The sequence below is a fragment of the Apostichopus japonicus genome, chromosome 22 (genome assembly GCF_037975245.1).
Source record: "Apostichopus japonicus isolate 1M-3 chromosome 22, ASM3797524v1, whole genome shotgun sequence".
NCBI classification, from domain to species: domain Eukaryota; kingdom Metazoa; phylum Echinodermata; class Holothuroidea; order Aspidochirotida; family Stichopodidae; genus Apostichopus; species Apostichopus japonicus.
The window spans coordinates 7,804,302-7,823,168 of NC_092582.1; the positions used below are offsets into that span (position 1 = coordinate 7,804,302).

Genomic DNA, 18,867 nt, shown 5'->3' on the forward strand with positions numbered 1-18,867 from the left:
AACTTTAACCGATGAGGGCAAGTTGCTGATATGAATTTTATTCGGCTGTAAGAATCTTCATGCAAGACCGCAATGCCCCGGATTACGTCATATGTGAATATTATGCACGCACCGTAATTTATGTTGACATTTCTATGTAAGTTCTTGAAAGAGTAGCCTGTTGTTATTCTTGTCTTATATATAGAATAATCTTTGTATGAATGATCTCTGAGCCTCAATCACATATCAAGAAGACATGTAAATTGTCATTTCCCTACCCCGAAATCACTTGAATTCCTAATGACGGCAACTTGGAAACAGATTTGTGTGCAGATCGACAATAATTAACAAACCGTCACCAATGGCCTGTATACTTTGTCCGCACCGGTTACCTAACATCGAAACTATGGGCGCCTCAAGTTGTTCCTTTCATGGAAAAAGGAAATACAGGTGTAAAGAAGATGAGTTAGATACAATAAAAGCAAACGGTAGTCTATTAATGGTAACATTATCGGTCATCGGTTCGTTTCCCAACGTTGAATAAAACGGATTTTTTTCCCCCGCCCTAATCTTAATTAACTTTGATAAATTTGCATTATCAACCGCAATCATACAAGCTAAAATTACAATTCTGGCGATCAAATCAAATTGCTGAACCATTTACCCTCCAGTAAATGAAAACTTAAGACAAACATATTAACAATGGACACTGTCTTCACAGTTCGCTGCGCATCCGGACCAGTGCAGTGGGGTGTGATGCCCAGACAGGTAATTCCCCTTTTTGATGATATGTTTATTCATTAGGTCAATGTCACAGCCGCTCCATTCAGAATCAAAACATTGATTATTCGCACATCTGCTGCATGTGGGGGTTACGTAGGTTTATCAGTGCAACTTATTAATGAGATTTCTGTACTACTTGTACTACAAATAAGTCAGTTGCACTACATGAAGTAGCGAATTGTACACGTACTGACAAATTCTGGAAAGGAGGTATTATTCATGGTTGGAGAATAAAAATCAAAGTTAAATGGAAGGAGGAAGTAAGAACTCAAGCAATATGTCGGCTAGGCCGAACAACAAAGACTTCCAGAGGGTTGATCAGTCCGAAGACGAGGAACCAATAACCAGCGGTATGTCGATAAACTTCCCACGTACTAAGTAGACATATGCCTAGGCTACTGTACTGTATTACTATTACTACTAGTAAGTAGTATGAGGCTGATAATAACACTACTTCTTCAAGGTAGGGTAACATTACAGTCAACTATGGCCCAATTAGCGCAGTTCTGTCAAGAATTAAGGAAATGATTAATACCACGTACGCTGTAAGTGCGACAAAGTCTAACTTTACAACCACAACATATTTCTAGCATATTGCCATTGGGATAGCCTCTAGTATTAGACCTTCAAATCGTTTTATTACTTGCCTGCTTTGGCTTGTAATATTGCCCGAGGACAGCATGTATGCATGTATGTGTGTTTGTATGTATTTTAGATCCTCCTGCAAGCAGGAACTCGCAACGAAGCCATCATTGGCTTATCAAAGCCGCAAGCTGATGGAAGTCAGTCTCTTAGATTCATATTTAACGTCCGTTATTATGAATTGTCAATTGTCAACAACTCTGTAACTGAACGACATACATTAATCTTGGAGTGACTCAAACTCGGGACCTTATGATTGAAAGGCACTGGCGTTAATAACCACTGAGCTAACACTCCTTGGTGTTATACAAAATATACACACAAAGTTATAACCTGCAGACTATGCCAAAATGATCCTATGTCAGGTGTGGTGCTCTAAAGTTGAGCGTTTGAACATTAGCCTTGAATCTGAAAGATAGAGTCACCCAAAGCACTGAGAGGCCCTCAAAGTTCTACCTCTGTTTAAACATAAATAGCTTTGGTTCAAAACCCTTGATGTCAAAATGGAAAGGTGTGGGTCTGTGAACATCATGTCTAGCTTAGACCATACAATAATCCAAAATCTAATGATTTCACATTGTGTTTGTGAATTGGCAGACCCATTTTGCAACAATTCAATGAATATTTGGTTGCAAACAGAATATGTACCAATACTTTGTGTGGAGCTGTGCAATTTCTCTTGAAAGCTGTTTCGCTTCCATGATGTCTATTTTGTGTCATTTGCTATAATTATAGCAATTTCACATGGTTGATCAACTAGTAGTTTTGTGTATTGTTGCCTGTCCAAGTTAAAATTTGTTTATAAATGAAAGTAAAATCATTTTATGGAGCAATAATCACAAGTTTCACAGCATTACTTTAATAGAAAAGTACTTTTGCAGGAAGCCAAGCAAATCATGCCATTTAAACAACATTTCCGTGCAATAAAACAATGGCAAAATTTGTTGTGATTAGTAAGTACATGCTGAGGATGTTCCAGATGTTTATTCTCTTCAAATGTCAAGTTTTCATTGTTTTTAAAGTGAAACTTGTTTTAAATACAAGGGCTTCATGTAACGTGTAGTAGACCTGTATAAGTTACTCTTCAAGTGTTGCACTTACTTTTACCTACTTTTATTTAAATGTCACTTACTTGGATTTCATGATTTCACAAAGCCATAATCTGTGTAGCTCAGCTGCATTACATTACTGTAGCATCTGAGATATTACAGTAGCCAGGGAACTGCCTGGGCAGATGTACTGTACGTTTAATGGTGACAGATCGGTCTATTGCTGGAAAACTTAATAAAGTCAAAAGTATGTGTACAGAAATGAAGGGCAAAATAAGAAAAATCGTGCAACATGCGCTACGTACGGTACAATAAAACAATGTACTGTTGGCTGAGGGGATTTCCAGTTCTTAGTTTGGACAGATGTATCTCTGTATTTTAGATAGCAGGAACTCGTGAAGAAGCCTCATTGGCTATCAAAGCCGCAAGCTGACCGAAGTCAGTCTCATAGATTCATATTTAATGTCCATGAGTATGAATTGTCAATTGTCAACAATTCTGTAACTGGACGACATACATTAATCTTGGAGTGACTCAAACTCGGGACCTTATGATTGAAAGGCACCGGCGTTAACCACTAAACTAACACTCCTAATTTTACCAACTGGTATCCATGCAAAAAGATCACATACTGTTTCTGAGCCCTGCATAACAGCCTGTGGTGTTGTACAGTATATAGTAAAGGCTTCATAATTGCGAACCTTCGTAATTGACGCACAGGCTTTGAATATTACTAGCAACGATATAGCAGGCAACCTATACGTTTTGCAGTCAAGCAGAGTTATTTGATGAGTTTAATCCATTTCAGGTATATGCTGATCAAATTGTGTATTTTGTTTAATTATTAACATCCTACCCCCAGTTTTGCACATTTTGTTGGCATTTGGAAATCTTACTCTCTAAAAATAACCAAAATTACCTTGAGCAGTATATTACCTTATACTCTCTGGGACCTGACTGTCAGAGGCTCACAGCAAAGCAAACAGCATCCAAAGTCAATGGATGTATACTTACAGTACTTAGGCCTACACTACAGTAAGCAAATCGACGAATGTGTCAATTTAGGGATATGAAAGAACTTGACACCACAGACATTTTGTGGTCAAATTCTGCTCAATTGTACGTTGCATAGGCACAGAACAAAATGTATTTAAAGATCATTGCATTTCTGAGGAACTACACATATGATAAACAAATACAGTTGATTGATTTCGAATTTTTCGTTACCTGTAATAGACATCGTTAATCAAATCATTAAGTGCGTCAATTATGAGCCCAAGATCTTACAGTAAATTACATAGAGAACAGTAGGTCATGTAAAGTTGAGCTGTTGCATCTCATTTTGCCATGATCCTATTATGTTCCAGCCTTCTCATCCTTCAAAATTTGGTAGCAATAGAAAAAACTGAAGAGTCATGGCAGGGAGCTGTTATTGAGTTATTAATAGATCTCCTAACTATAGACTTACTAATTGTGTGGTACTGTATATTACATTATACAGTGTATATATAATGTATTAGGCTTCAAGACACTATCATCTTAAATAGAGTGCTTTGCGCATATATGTTACAGTAACAGCTTTCTTAATAATCTCTGTGGTTTCATTTTTTATCCCAGATGCCAATTCATCGCCCATGTTTTTATCAGATGTATAATATAATCAAGATTATGAACCTATGGTTCATGAATTGGTACAGCACACTTTGTTAACTACAGGTACATGTATGCAAATTTCACACCAGGAACAGAATTTCCTTTAGAAGTGTTTTCATGCACACTGAGAGTATAGGAATTAAGTCAAATATAAGTTGATGTGAAAATGAAATTTGAAAGTCTTGTCTAAACTGCCTCAGGTGTGATAAGAGATCCACAGTGTATGCTGGCTAAGTGAGAATTATGTATGTGGTATAGTTTGGCAAAGTCTATGGAGTCTGTTTATATTTCATTTAGTAGTGATTCATTCAATATCCAATTTTAAGGGTTTATGAACACATATGAACAACATTGTCCTAATCAAGTGCTGTAATAGGCATTAGAAATCATGAAAGTAGCTGCAAACTCCCATCAAAAGCCATCAAAGATTGACCATGTTACAAGTCTTTTCTACATTCTAGTTTTATTTATGCATAAACATTGGCTAATTATGCACATTGATGATTTAAAGGGAGTGGCTGCCTAATTTTCTGTTATATGTTATTCCTTTGTTTTTACAAACTTTGTTTCAAGGACACTGTACACATGTTTTTTGGCCTTGTAAGGCGATTTTTTGAAATATTTCATTGTCTTGTTTGAAAATGAACATCACATGATTCAATGATACATATATGTGGGCTTATAATTTGGGGTTAACTAAGTAAGGGCTTAAATTTGAAAAATTGATGAGTGCAACACGCCACGTCATATAGCTTTGCACATGTATGTATTAAATGAGTTTCCTAGATTTATGTTTATATATCATGGAAACGAAAAGAGCTTTCCAAAAAGTCAACACATTTTGAATGAAATTATCACCACCAACAAATGTACTGAATATGAGGCAAATTGGCTCTAGAGGTGTCCGTACTACTTTAAGGTAGTATAATTACTTACCTAGGACTTCACCAGGGTATTGCCCTACGTAGACAAAATTTATTCCAACGTGGACAAATGATTGTAAAAAGTTGTCTTTCAAAGGTTTATTTCTTGAGGTTCCAATTTTCTGATATTGTCGCAAAACAATGGATTCAGTCAACTTTATCATACAACTAACTGCCACCACTATGAAGAAAAACAATAAGTGGCACTAATTGTCAACGAAAGAGCTGAGTTGATGCATCAGAGTATTTCAGTAAAATTCATGATTCTAACGTTACACTGGTCTATAACAAATTGTAACAATGACACGTTTCTAGAAAATCAGATAATGGCAGGGAATAATTTATCCAGTGTCGTATTGCAGAATGCTATGCAAAATGGGCAAATTACTATACAAGTGTAAAGGTGTATATTAGTTTGGTACACAATAATCATCAATAGTATTTTATACTTTGAGACCAAATTCAGTGTCTTTGAAATTGCCCTGAGACAAAATTTGAAGACTTACATTTTCTTCACTCCTCGCTTAAACCTGTCTCTCCACAACCTTAGCACTCTCGTTTTGAACCTATTAACCTTTTAACTGTCCTAAATGGTCACTTACTGTATGTTCCACCTTCAACAAACATTCATTTCACAGAAACTTTCGAGGCAATACTTCCCCCAATTAGACTGTAATGCATTAATGCAACAACTAACCTGTATTTTGAGGATCTCAACCTTAAGAAGTTTTTGCTGAATTATCACAAACATGATCAGTATTCCTGTATAGGCTTATGAGAGCAGCTCAATAAAATTTGTTAATATTACTAAAGTCAGTATATATTTGATAGTAATACAGCCTGGCTTTTGTTAGGCCGTACAGTATATTGAATATTGTATTACAGGGCTTTTGTTAGGAACAGAACATAAAATCCTGCTGTTGTTTTGTCTGACAATTGTTTCCCGACTCATGTGATACGTAAATGTGTTTATGTTCGCAATGTCTGCCGGCAGAAAACTTATGCAAACTCATGCCTTCTTGTCTACTGGCCATTAAACTGCGATTTCCGCTACCATTTAGCCAGTAACGGCCACGGAATTTCGAGGACTGGCAGTGGTAATGTACAGTATTGATGTATATCAAAAAAAGACTCTGTCTAATAGAGCATGTTTAACTGAGTACAGGCTGTAGTCATTACAAGGATATTAAAGAACTCTGAGAGACATAACCAAAGAATTCAGAGCGAAGGAATCAAGGATCAATGTTCTTCTTTATCTGCCTCATTATCCTGTCGTCATGCTCCCGTACTTTGAAACGAGAATTGTTTTAGATTCATGAGCTATAGATCTGATTGAAAATTCTTCATTTGGTATTATTCACGACAGGGGAAATTAATTCTCCATCGTAACAAGAGATGTTGCTTCACCCTTGAGAGAGCTTAAGATGCTAGGGAGTTTGTCCGATACACATCAATGTTGTCAGGGTTTTTTAGTTACTTAAATACAGAGAAATTAATCACCTGAACTAGAATAATGTCACTGGCTTATTTATCTCAAGGACAAAGTGCAGGAAAAGGTTGGGATGAAATTAACCGTTGTGATCGTTTAAAAGGTAATTCGTATCAGAAACCACCCACAATGTACTGAGTTTGCAAGTGGATCAGTGCGTACAGGTATGTACTTTCCAGGGGATTTGTTCACCCTCTACAATATGTTTAAAGAGATTGCCCAATTGGATGCATTCATACAAGTTCAAGTTTGACAAAAAAAATTGAAACTGTTGTAGTGTTTCTAAAGGATTGCTTCTGCCTATATGAGATAGTCGTCAAGTATATTGAGCTTAAGGAATGTTCTAATAGTAATGCGGTCGTATATATGATATATGTTTTCACATACTGAATAATCTGTACCGCCACATTTATTACGCATTGAATCCACATACCTACTGTACAGTTTTAACTCTTCTAGGGACTGCCATGGTATCGAGGTGAATTTTAAAGTTATTGTTTTGACTTAACACTATATAGTTCATTGTTACATCTCCAGGACATAAATGAGTGCTCACATTTTGTGTAGCATTTTACCGTTTTAAGAAATTTATTTCTCATAAAATACTGAAAATAGCATTTTGCGATGTGATACCGGATAAATGATTCTTCGCATCTCTTCATGATGCAGTATGTGATAAATTCCCACAGAGCCTGTTAGCATCTGTTATAATGTGTGTTGTATCAATAATAAGTGAGCTAAAGTGGGTATGCACAGTGTATTAATGTATGACATGAACACTTGAGACTCCCTGTGTCTTAACATATTGTTATATGTAGGTGATGCTACAACCAAGCTATACCATCACCTTTAACAATATACACTCAGGCATTTGTCTTTAAAAATGCTTGAATGAAATTCCTACATTGTTTGTATAGCAAAAGAAAGTGTACATTCTGACTATGTGTACTTAGTATTTTTGTATTTGTGTACAGTGATAATGGCACATATAGTGCATATATGCTCAGGGAGAAGAGGCAGGGACTATATAGGGAGAACTTCCTCATTTGTCTGCTCATTGGCAGAGCTGGCCTTAACTTTGGTCAGAATGTAGAACATAACCTACAGTACTTTATATTTACTGTCTGGAAAAATTAAGTGTCCATTTCTGACCATGTGTCACAGATAATAAGGCTTGTGCAGTATTATTGTACAACAAGTTAGTACAATTTGCATGGGTAATATGTGAGTACAAATACCCCTTGGAATGATTATAAGTACAAAGCTCTAAAACCATGAGTATCTCAGCTAGTTCTTAATCCAGCACTGGTATAAATTTCCAACATACACCAGTTATGAGTAAGCTAATATTATGGATCATTGCTTAACTCTATTCCCTCAGCAATTCCTCTTGTCAAGTCATTAAACATGACCACATATGGTGTAAAATTAGAGTAGTGTTTAGACAATAGGTCATCAACTTCAGTACTTTATTAATTGTGAAAAAGTTTTACTACTCAAAATAGATTACATTTCTAGATCTAAAAAATAGTGGTGGGCACGCTAAGATCTTGCGAGCCACTGAGTGGATCCGATAAGTGGGCAATTGGGTCATCGCTTCTGAATGTACCAACTCGCATGACGGCTAAAACTAGGAACTTAACTGGGAACTTAAACTGGGAACTATAACAACATCAGAGAGGTTTAATGTCCATCTGTTATGTTGAAATTAATCACAATTTGAAGCTATACATGTATACAAACTCCCCAAGTCTTCATGAATGTTTCCTTTCAGTCGTTCAGCAAATTCTATGTTTCAGTTGATTTATGGTTGGACAAATACATATTATATACTCCAATATTATAGGGTTCAGCCAACAGCATTAAAAAGGGTAAATTGTTCTTTTTGGACAGAAACTTTGCATGGTGTATTTAATGGTAATAAACCTCCCCAGTTACTAGTTGCAAAATGTACTGTATGTGCATATAGTGTGTTAGGTTAGGTAGGCCTACATCCGTTTACAGGGATCATGCTCATTTTGAACCTGCTATTTGTTTTCAACATGTATATAGCAACGATATTTGAACACGGATGGTGTTTCATTGGAAAATATGTAACACTTTGTAGGAGTAAATCACCTTGAATGGAATTATAATTGTTATATCATACTTAAATGTTATCAGAAGATTAAATTGTCATCAAAGAAGATGTAATTTAAGCCAGACTTGATGGTCTCATTTTGTTTGATATAAAATAACAACCAGCATGTTTATCAAGAAGGATGTGACTGTCTGCCTTAGTTCCTTTGGTAATAAACCAGTCACACAATTACTAGCATACATGTACACAGGTAATTTGATAAACATCAGCTGACTGTGCAAGCCTGGCCTTATGCTCTGTAATTACAGCATCGTAAATAAGCAATAAATATTATAAAACATGCTGCCAATGTTTGTCTACCATATGCAATACGTCTACAACTCTACATGCATGCATACTTTGAGACCTGAAGGTATATATACTGTACATTTTCATATAGTTAGGACTCTGAAAGCCAAATTTACCATGAAAAATGGCTCCAAATTAAGTGATATAAACCGCCCACTATATAGTGGTTGTTGTCCTTTCCAGATAGGAATAAATGGTGCCAAAATGAAATGCTTGGCTTTAGGTGCGCGTACTGGCGGAGAATTCGATCATGGAATGCATTTTGTATAATTTACAATATACTTATTATAGTTTTACTCTCTTTTTTGTAATTATATCTTTTTGGAAGAGAAGTACTAATAGCACGATTAAAACCCTCCCAATGATAAATATTAAAATCTTTAATCTTGTTTGGTTTGTAAGATATCAAAACTTTAGAGTCACCCTTAGTGGAGGTGGCTGCCATTTCGTATATATGTGTGATGTCAAAATGCCACAAGAATCTGAAATATTTTAGTTTAATTTTCTGACCACAATTTAATCGTTGTTAATGTAACAGCATTTACTTAACCAGATCTATAAATATGACTTCTACTATTATTTCGGCAAAGACAGGTATTCCAAACGCTATAACTATGAATAAAATAATCCAAATAAAACTCATAAAAGAATGACTTTATTCCAGCAAAAGTAGCGGAGTAAAAGCCCCCCCCCCCCTCTTTTTTTTAAGTGCATTGACATTCTTTAATATCATGAACCTTTGAGGTCACAAAGATAAAGTTTCCTTTAAATGCTACTTGTAGTTGGAAATATTGTTATTCAATTAAGCATGTCAATTTATAGGTCTGATAAATTTTCTTTGATAAATTATCTTTGAATTATCATAACTTTGTCCCTGAAATGTGACATGAAATGTTTGCATAGCTGCAAACTTTACATACGTCTCTTTCATGTACAACCAAACTGGAAGCATGACACTGATCATAAACTTGGTTTGCTGGGGGTAGAAGAAATTGATGAAAGTATCGGCTAATATTATTAAAGTTGTCATAACTGAAGGATTTTCCTTTAATGTCTGCAATTATTTGAAATAAAACAACCAGTGTTTCTTTGAAAACACTTCTGTATAATTAAACCAAGAAACATAAACATTTCAGAATCTGCATATTTATCGTGATTAATTATCTTTTTTTATGGGAAGAGTAAAATGAGGTACTTTTGTCCTGTTTAAACTCAAAATTGTTGAAGGTTCTATTAAGTTCAACAGTAGTAAATTTTTTAAATGAAGAGCATTGAAAATTGCACGAGTAAATAGTTAAAATAACAAAGCATACTTATTATTCCTTGATGATACCTTTTACAAGGACTGAAATTAAAGGTACTCCTCCTTTGCAGTAATTTACACTTTGTTTTAATTATATTCATCGCTTTGTGAGGTTTCTTCATCCCTATCACATTGTGTTTGTGTTGGTCGTTATAAATTGTAGCGTTTTCATACCTAACGGTATGTCTTACTTGGTTTCGACATTTGATATTCGACTGTTAGCCCCGAGACATCAATCAATAAAGTGACCAGAATCTCACCTGCTCAAAATGTTATTACTCCAGGGAAATCAACTTTTAATTTTGTCAATGGGAAGTAATAGTGAACTGCCCAAAAACAAGTATAGACTCCCGTCTATATATATACTCTCCCACAGTTTTTTTTTCATCGATGGTGCCCTAAAGTAAAATGAACAAACTTGAGATGCAAAACAAATATTTGCCTTTTGTAGTCCATTTCACCAACTACTGTTTTAGCATGCAAAATCACAGTAAGCCAATGGTGAGTCACGATCTGTATCATGTGACTTAATTCAAATAAGTCATTTAAACTAAATATTCTACATGTATAAACAGCTGCATGCAATGTGGTTGGAAGAAGTTAATACAAAACATAATGTTTATGAATACAAATACTACAGTATATATCTTTTGTGCTTCTTCAAGAGGTTCAACCAAGATATTCTGAACAGTTAGATTGTGCAAATTTTATACAAAAGACACATTTCTTTAAAATAATTTCCAGTAGCAAGATTTAATGCTGAGAAAAAAAATTAAAAGCCATTTGTCCTCTGATCTTACTCGTTGCAATTTTATCTGTTATATTGTAGGAAAGTATATTCACAGAAGAAAATGAGAGGATTTCATGATTGGTACCTTTATTGTAAACCTCTCTTTACAACGATCGAATTTGGTATGCAACAGGCATTTGAGCCTTTTCCGCAAATTCGCAGAATATCCGTGATTTCTTTTCTACCTCTGGGACAGAAACTATTATCCTAACACACTGTAGCATACGCAAACTGGAGCTTATACCACAAATTTTGCAAAGTTCTGTGATTTCTTTTTTTACCCCAGGCTCATCCCTGATGCAAGATTGTGAAAAAAAATCTGCACAAATTTTTTTTTTTAATTTTTAAATTTTTTTTTTTTTTAACCCATGCCTCTAATGCCCTAATGGTGAGGTCTATGAAACATGGTTTATACAGGAATCTTCCAATGGCATTAGCCATGCGTAAATTTAGCCACAAGTTTGTTAACGTGCATACAGTACATGTACATAAAGTACTCCACAAGATCAGCCATCTGCACCAAACTCATACTGTACATGACGTAGCGAATAATTATAGGCCTAACCGACATTGTTAATATGTCATTTAATTTGTATGTCATAAAACTCAATAATATACCATTTTTAAGCATCAACTGAGATAATTAAACTGAGTGTGTCTATGTACATTTTTTTTTGAGATATTTTATTTTCGTCGCTGCTTATACTGTATGTGCTTGATTATGCCGGAACACAGTGATGTCAACATGTACAGAACATATATATGCCACTGATATTGTTGTTGCTTGGATCTAAAACGATGCAGTGGCTTACAAATAGGTGTCAGTCACGTATCAAACATAGGGTCTGCGATGTGAAGTATAGTAAAGCTGTCCTAGGCAATGGCATATATATCCGAAATAATTTATGAAATATATATTGCATGAAATATCTGGAAAAATATTAACAAGAAAAGAAAAAAGAAGATAGAAAACGACTGGAGAAGATCACTGGTCATTACAATAGGCTCCATATGATGTGTTCATAATTCATATAAAATTAAAAAATTTAAAAGCTTTATATTTCATGCCAATGAACAGAGCCTATAATTAATGTCAATTAATGTTCAATTGCAATTATTATCCATAACAAAGTGGCTGAATAATGGATGCAAACAATGTCCATTAGTTGTGTATTCTGAGTGCACCATTACAAATGGCTCCATATGACTTTTTCATATACTATTTCACAATGTAGAAGCTTTCATTTCATGACAATGAACAGCTTTTATTAATGTCAATTAATGTTCAAAACTGCAGTATTATCCATAGAAAAGTGGCTGAGTAATGGAGCGCAAACAATGTCCATTAGTTGTGTATTCTGAGTGCACCATTACAATAGACACCGTATATGATATTTTCATATACTTTTTCACAATTTAGAAGCTTTTCATTTCATGCCAATGAACAGAGCCTATAATTAATGTCAATTAATGTTCAATTGCAATTATTATCCATAACAAAGTGGCTGAATAATGGATGCAAACAATGTCCATTAGTTGTGTATTCTGAGTGCACCATTACAAATGGCTCCATATGACTTTTTCATATACTATTTCACAATGTAGAAGCTTTCATTTCATGACAATGAACAGCTTTTATTAATGTCAATTAATGTTCAAAACTGCAGTATTATCCATAGAAAAGTGGCTGAGTAATGGAGCGCAAACAATGTCCATTAGTTGTGTATTCTGAGTGCACCATTACAATAGACACCGTATATGATATTTTCATATACTTTTTCACAATTTAGAAGCTTTTCATTTCATGCCAATGAACAGCTTTAACTAATGTCAATTAATGTTCAATTGTAGTAAACATTTATCCATAGCAAAGTGGCTGAGTAATGGATGCAAACAATGTCCATTAGTTGTGTATTCTGAGTGCACCATTACAAATGGCTCCATATGATGTTTTCATATCTATTTCACAATGTAGAAGCTTTTCATTTCATGACAATGAACAGCTTTTATTAATGTCAATTAATGTTCAATTGCAGTATTATCTATAGCAAAGTGGCTGAGTAATGGAGCGCAAGCAATGTTGGTTAGTTGTGTATTCTGAGTGCACCATTACAAATGGTTCCATATGATGTTTTCATATACTATTTCACAATTTAGAAGATTTTCATTTCATGCCAATGAATAGCTTTAATGTCAATTAATGTTCAATTGTAGTAAATATTTATCCATAGCAAAGTGGCTGAGTATTGGCTGCAACGAATGTCCATTAATTGTGTATTCTGAGTGCACCATTACAATAGGCTTTTCTTTCATGCGAATGAACAGCTAATTAATGTCAATTAATGTTCAATTGTAGTGTTATCTATAGCAAAGTGGCTGGCAGGCTGAGTAATGGCTGCAAACAATGTTGGTAATAGTTAATAATTAGTTGTATAATTCTGAGGGCATGACTGTGCTTGAGTTCATGCATGGATGTAATTCTTTTGATATGTCAGGAAACCATGTATTCCACTGTCACCATTAAATGGTCATCGTTGTCCAAAGTTTTGTTGGACAAGCTATTGTAGGCAAAACAAAGAGGCAGACAACATTCTTGTCATACAAAACTTTGGACAATTAAAAAAGTTATAAAGTGAAGTATGTAGTAGAAGAGTAATTTAGATTGTTTTAAAGTCTTTGTGTTTCTTTAACACATTTTTAAATTGGCACTAAATGGCAAGAACATGGCATGATCAAAGAAGGCAATGTATTGTATTTCTCAATAATATAGCAGAGCTAGATTCATTTACTTCAGATGTAGACTTGCCACAATACATACCAATAAAAGGCACTATTTGTTATTCTCGTTCCATCAGTGCAGTGTATTATTCCTAATCATCATCTTCTTCCGGTCATTTACCTGAAAGGCACTCTCGCGTTTCTCTCATCAAATTTGTGGCTCAGTGTAATAATGTAACTTAGCCTAGGTATAATGTAACATGTAGTCATCAAATAAATTGTGTGATTTGCTTTTTCTTATTCAAATCACCTAGAGTTGAGAGGTACACTCTAGGTTTATTTCTACAGCACTTGGCTATTTATACTCCGTATGTATATAAATGTGGCTATATACACTATGTGGCTATATACTCCATATGTATGTGGATATATAAACTCTATGTATAAATGTGGGAATATACACTATATAGATGTGGCTATATATACTCCATATGTATGTGGATATATAAACTCTACATATATAGATGTGGCTATATGCACTATATATGCTGCTATATACTCTAGGTACAGTATATATATTGGGCTATACATATACAATATCTGTGGCTATATATACTCTGTATGTGGCTATGTATTCACTACATATATGTGGCTACAGTATATACTCTACAGTTTATATATAGCTGTGGCTATAAAGGACTCTATGTGGCTATATGTATACACTATATATATATGTGGCTATATACTCTAGGTATATATATTGGGCTATACATATACAATATCTGTGGCTATATATACTCTGTATGTGGCTATGTATTCACTACATATATATGTGGCTACAGTATATACTCTACAGTTTATATAGCTGTGGCTATAAAGGACTCTATGTGGCTATATGTATACACTATGTATATGTGGCTATATACTCTAGGTATATATATATTGGGCTATATACAATATCTGTGGCTATATATACTCTGTATGTGGCTATGTATTCACTACATATATGTGGCTACAGTATATACTCTACAGTTTATATAGCTGTGGCTATAAAGGACTCTATGTGGCTATATGTATACACTATATATATATGTGGCTATATACTCTAGGTATATATATTGGGCTATACATATACAATATCTGTGGCTATATATACTCTGTATGTGGCTATGTATTCACTACATATATGTGGCTACAGTATATACTCTACAGTTTATATAGCTGTGGCTATAAAGGACTCTATGTGGCTATATGTATACACTATGTATATGTGGCTATATACTCTAGGTATATATATATTGGGCTATATACAATATCTGTGGCTATATATACTCTGTATGTGGCTATGTATTCACTACATATATGTGGCTACAGTATATACTCTACAGTTTATATAGCTGTGGCTATAAAGGACTCTATGTGGCTATATGTATACACTATGTATATGTGGCTATATATATTCTAGGTATATATCTGTGGCTATATACTCTATGTGTACTATACATGTATATCGCTATATACACTACATGAAATGGAAGTGCTCTAAAAAACTTTTATGGCTTAATGAGTAAAGCACTCCCTAAACTCAACTTTGAAAATATAATCTCCTACACAAGCTTACTGAGCAGGTGACATATTGTAACACAGGTCTATTTCCTGGAAACAACATAATGAACATATTTTTAACATGATCTATAGAATCTTGAAGAATGTCTGTATAATGATGCGACCATGTGCAGAGCTATAATAAGATCTTGTTTCATGCGCTATACAGCGTTAGGAACATTATTTAAATTTATTTCCAGTATATGGAATCTCATGCAAATTTTTTAGTGGATTAAGCATGAACATGAACCAAGGAATGCTTTGAAATTCTATTGTGGGAGACAATTACAAGAAACAGCTACAGTTTGGCCAAATTGAGGGTTAAAAAAAAATTCTTCATTTTTTTTTTAAAAGTTAGCCTTCTCTTTGTCAGCCCTTCCCATTTCTGTTATTTAAATAATGATCTTAACGAGTCTGCTTAAATCCTAACCATTTATCTAGTTCAGCCCGAAATGTTTAACATTTAATCGTATAAAAATTAGGGCTTAACTAAGGGTTAAATAATTTACACAATATTCACATCGTGGAACCTACAGTAAGCGAGTCAACCTGAGGAATAATGTTGTTGGTTATCTTTGAACATTTTAGGATCTTCCAAAATATATAGTGTGTGGTACTGTAGATCGCTGTACATATCAAAGACATCAATCTTTTGACAGACCTAAAAACCCAAAGGAAATTTATTGCTAATAATGTATGCATGCCATTTTCCAAGGCAGGATGATGTATACTGTTGCAACATCCAGTTATATTGCTAGAGGTGTTTACATTATATGTAAGTAGATAATGCATATCAGATTTAGTCTGAGCTCTATTATAATTTTAAGTAAAATTCAAATTCTGGGACAATATAGTGCTATATTTTATGGTAACTTGAATTAAGCATTAAGAAATCCTGCCCTGTAGTATTCTAGATGTCTATACTATACTTTTCGTTAGGAGGTCTCCTTTTGAAATTCAGTAAATTAGTAACGTCCGTTAAGAGTAATAACTTGCTGTATAGTTACAGTCAGTGTCAGAACTCTCTCATGGAAGTAATAAGTACGGGAATTCTAATCCACTGAAACCGAAAGTTGTATTAATTGCTCATTCTTCAGGTTATATTTAAGGTTTTCCAATCCCATCAGCTTCATTTAAACATATATCAATATCGTATTAAACGTTTAATTCATAAATTTCTCATCATGTTCAAATGACAACATGAATTACCAGACGTATTCGTGATGATCTATGCAGTTTAAAGTAAAAAATGTTCAATTCGTATTGTCAGTCCATACAGTCTAGCGAAGGGTTGAACCATCCCAGCAGTCTGCGTGAGGGAAACAAAATAAAATCTAGACTCTCTGAGTTTATTCATGTGTGCTTTAATTGTATGATTGAATATAAGCCACATACTGCAGGGATTGGTTGCAATCTTCGGTTGAGTATGATGAAAATCGACAGCAACGAAGTTTGACGGTGAAATCATGTGGCGTAATTGATTGATTGGTGTTTATATTAATCCTATACAGTCACTGGTTTGTGTTGGACATGAACTCATCGAGTCTATAGATGGCGCCACAGAAATAAAAACATTGCGACATCAGCAAGGGTCAATACTGAAGTATGTACAGACTCTTTTCAGCTGACAGTCTGGAATAAATCAACTTTGATGATATGACATGCTATTTGTAATTCATTAATAACATAGCAAAGCAGTAGTTAATCAAATTAAACATTTCATTAAAGAACGGAGACTAATTATCAACTGCTAGTTTGTTGTAATTAAACCATAATAACATTTCTTCCAAATCTGGAAAAAAGTTTGTTGCAAGCCTTTTCACTTATTAAAGGAGACATCAACATGCACTGTAATCTAGACCTAACACACTAAAATGTAGCAGAGGTAAGTTAGCCTAGCCTAGCTATATGTTCATCAAAAACAGAGCTGGGTTGAAGTTGATAAATTGCAGCTGTGATGCTCACTAATATACTGGTAGTTTATGTATGTAAGATTACTCATGTTTACAATAAATGCCTGCAGTACAGAATACTAATTGTTCATATTCTGGCCAGAAATGAATATTCATGTGGTTTTGAAAGTTTACCAGCTAGATCTCTGCTAATTTAATTCTTCAACCTATGACAGTATAGTTCAAGTTGAAGGTGAATTACATCCAAAGAAGATGAGTACATTTTATAATGTTGTAGAATAGCTGCATGTACAGTATACCACAGAAGTAGTGTAGCAGTTGGGTTTAAATGCAGGGAATATTTCACTTAAATAATAGACCTTGCTGCAGCTAATATGCCAATCTGGATATATGTATCAATTCTATTTATCATGTAATATATCTGGCATAATAATTTGTTTGGGTAGAATTTAGATACAGTACACCATGCAGATTGTTACATTCAGGCATCATGCAATAAAAAAATACGATCATGTGAGGTGCTCATGAATATTCATTAGAAATGATTGATTTGTTATGAGAGCATCTAGATTAACATGCAAAATTGCCTCATGTTCCCTTGCAGTGTGAATGTTTAAACCCTCTGAATGAACCTGACCCTCATCATGTACCCCTCTGATCACCAGCTGTATCTCTCTGCCCGGTTATTATACATGTACACATTACAAAGTGTGGAGTTGCAGGTCACATTACATTGGCCCTATCATTCATCCCTCTGTTAATTCACCTGAGCTGTACCTATCTACCTATGGTTGCATAATGATTCGCCATTACAAGGTGCAGGCGTTATACATAATAATGTCTTACTATAGTTGTGTCAGTCGGCTCATGATGGATGAGGACCGGTATTACTGTTTACTCTAAGAGGTCTAACATCTCTTCAGTCGAATTGTATATTCGCAAAGATAAATCTTTTCTGCAGAATATATTAGAAAGTAATGCGATACAGAGATGTGAATTTCACATAATGGCAACGTTACGTACGTTTTCTTTCTTTCCGTTTTCTTAATTTTAGAACTCCTGCTATTGTTTATATTTGAAGTTGCTAGAGAGAGTGCATTGTTGCCATAACTAAAGTCGTGAGTTTTTGTGAAGTATATTTTGGGTCTCGAGATATATTGCATCGCAAATAAATTTATTTCCAAACTCTCGCACAGCCACATATATATCGCATTCTGTTCTCTAACCTTTTTATTGCAGCTTTCTGTCTCATTGCTGTTTGTGGAAGAAAATCAGAGAGGCGAGTTATTTATGTTTCGTTCCAACCCAAAAAAAAAAGGAAAAAAAAAATCCCTTAGCAAAAATATTTGAAATGGTTTATGGGTAGCTGACACTCCAACCCTATCAGTCGGTTATTTTGGTTAGACGTTAGCAATGTCAAGGATTTCAAGATTGGTTGTCTGCCTGACCTCAAAAGGCCAATTAGCAACCATTTCTGTGATTGCCTCCAGGAACTGATGGCGTTTTATATGTCAAAATGATGATGAGTTTTGTAGTTCCTTCTCTTAGTTCAATTGCCATCGAAGAGAAAGCTGGCCGTTTCGAGAGAAGTT

The 18,867-nt window shown here is 34.5% G+C and overlaps 2 protein-coding genes across 2 annotated transcripts in view; one reads left to right on the forward strand and one right to left on the reverse strand.

The window, feature by feature from the left end:
* LOC139963609 (disabled homolog 2-interacting protein-like) overlaps nt 1–18,867 on the reverse strand; it is a 509,980-nt gene that overhangs the window by 440,973 nt on the left and 50,140 nt on the right. The gene's annotated exons all lie outside the window — the stretch shown is intronic.
* The window catches only part of LOC139963613 (band 7 protein AGAP004871-like), a 91,793-nt gene continuing 73,811 nt past the window's right edge, over nt 886–18,867 (forward strand). Inside the window, exon 1 of the mRNA XM_071964567.1 lies at nt 886–1,112. Within this exon, the coding sequence (XP_071820668.1) occupies nt 1,010–1,112 (103 nt within the window). The 5' untranslated portion in view covers nt 886–1,009. The remainder of the gene's footprint in view (nt 1,113–18,867) is intronic.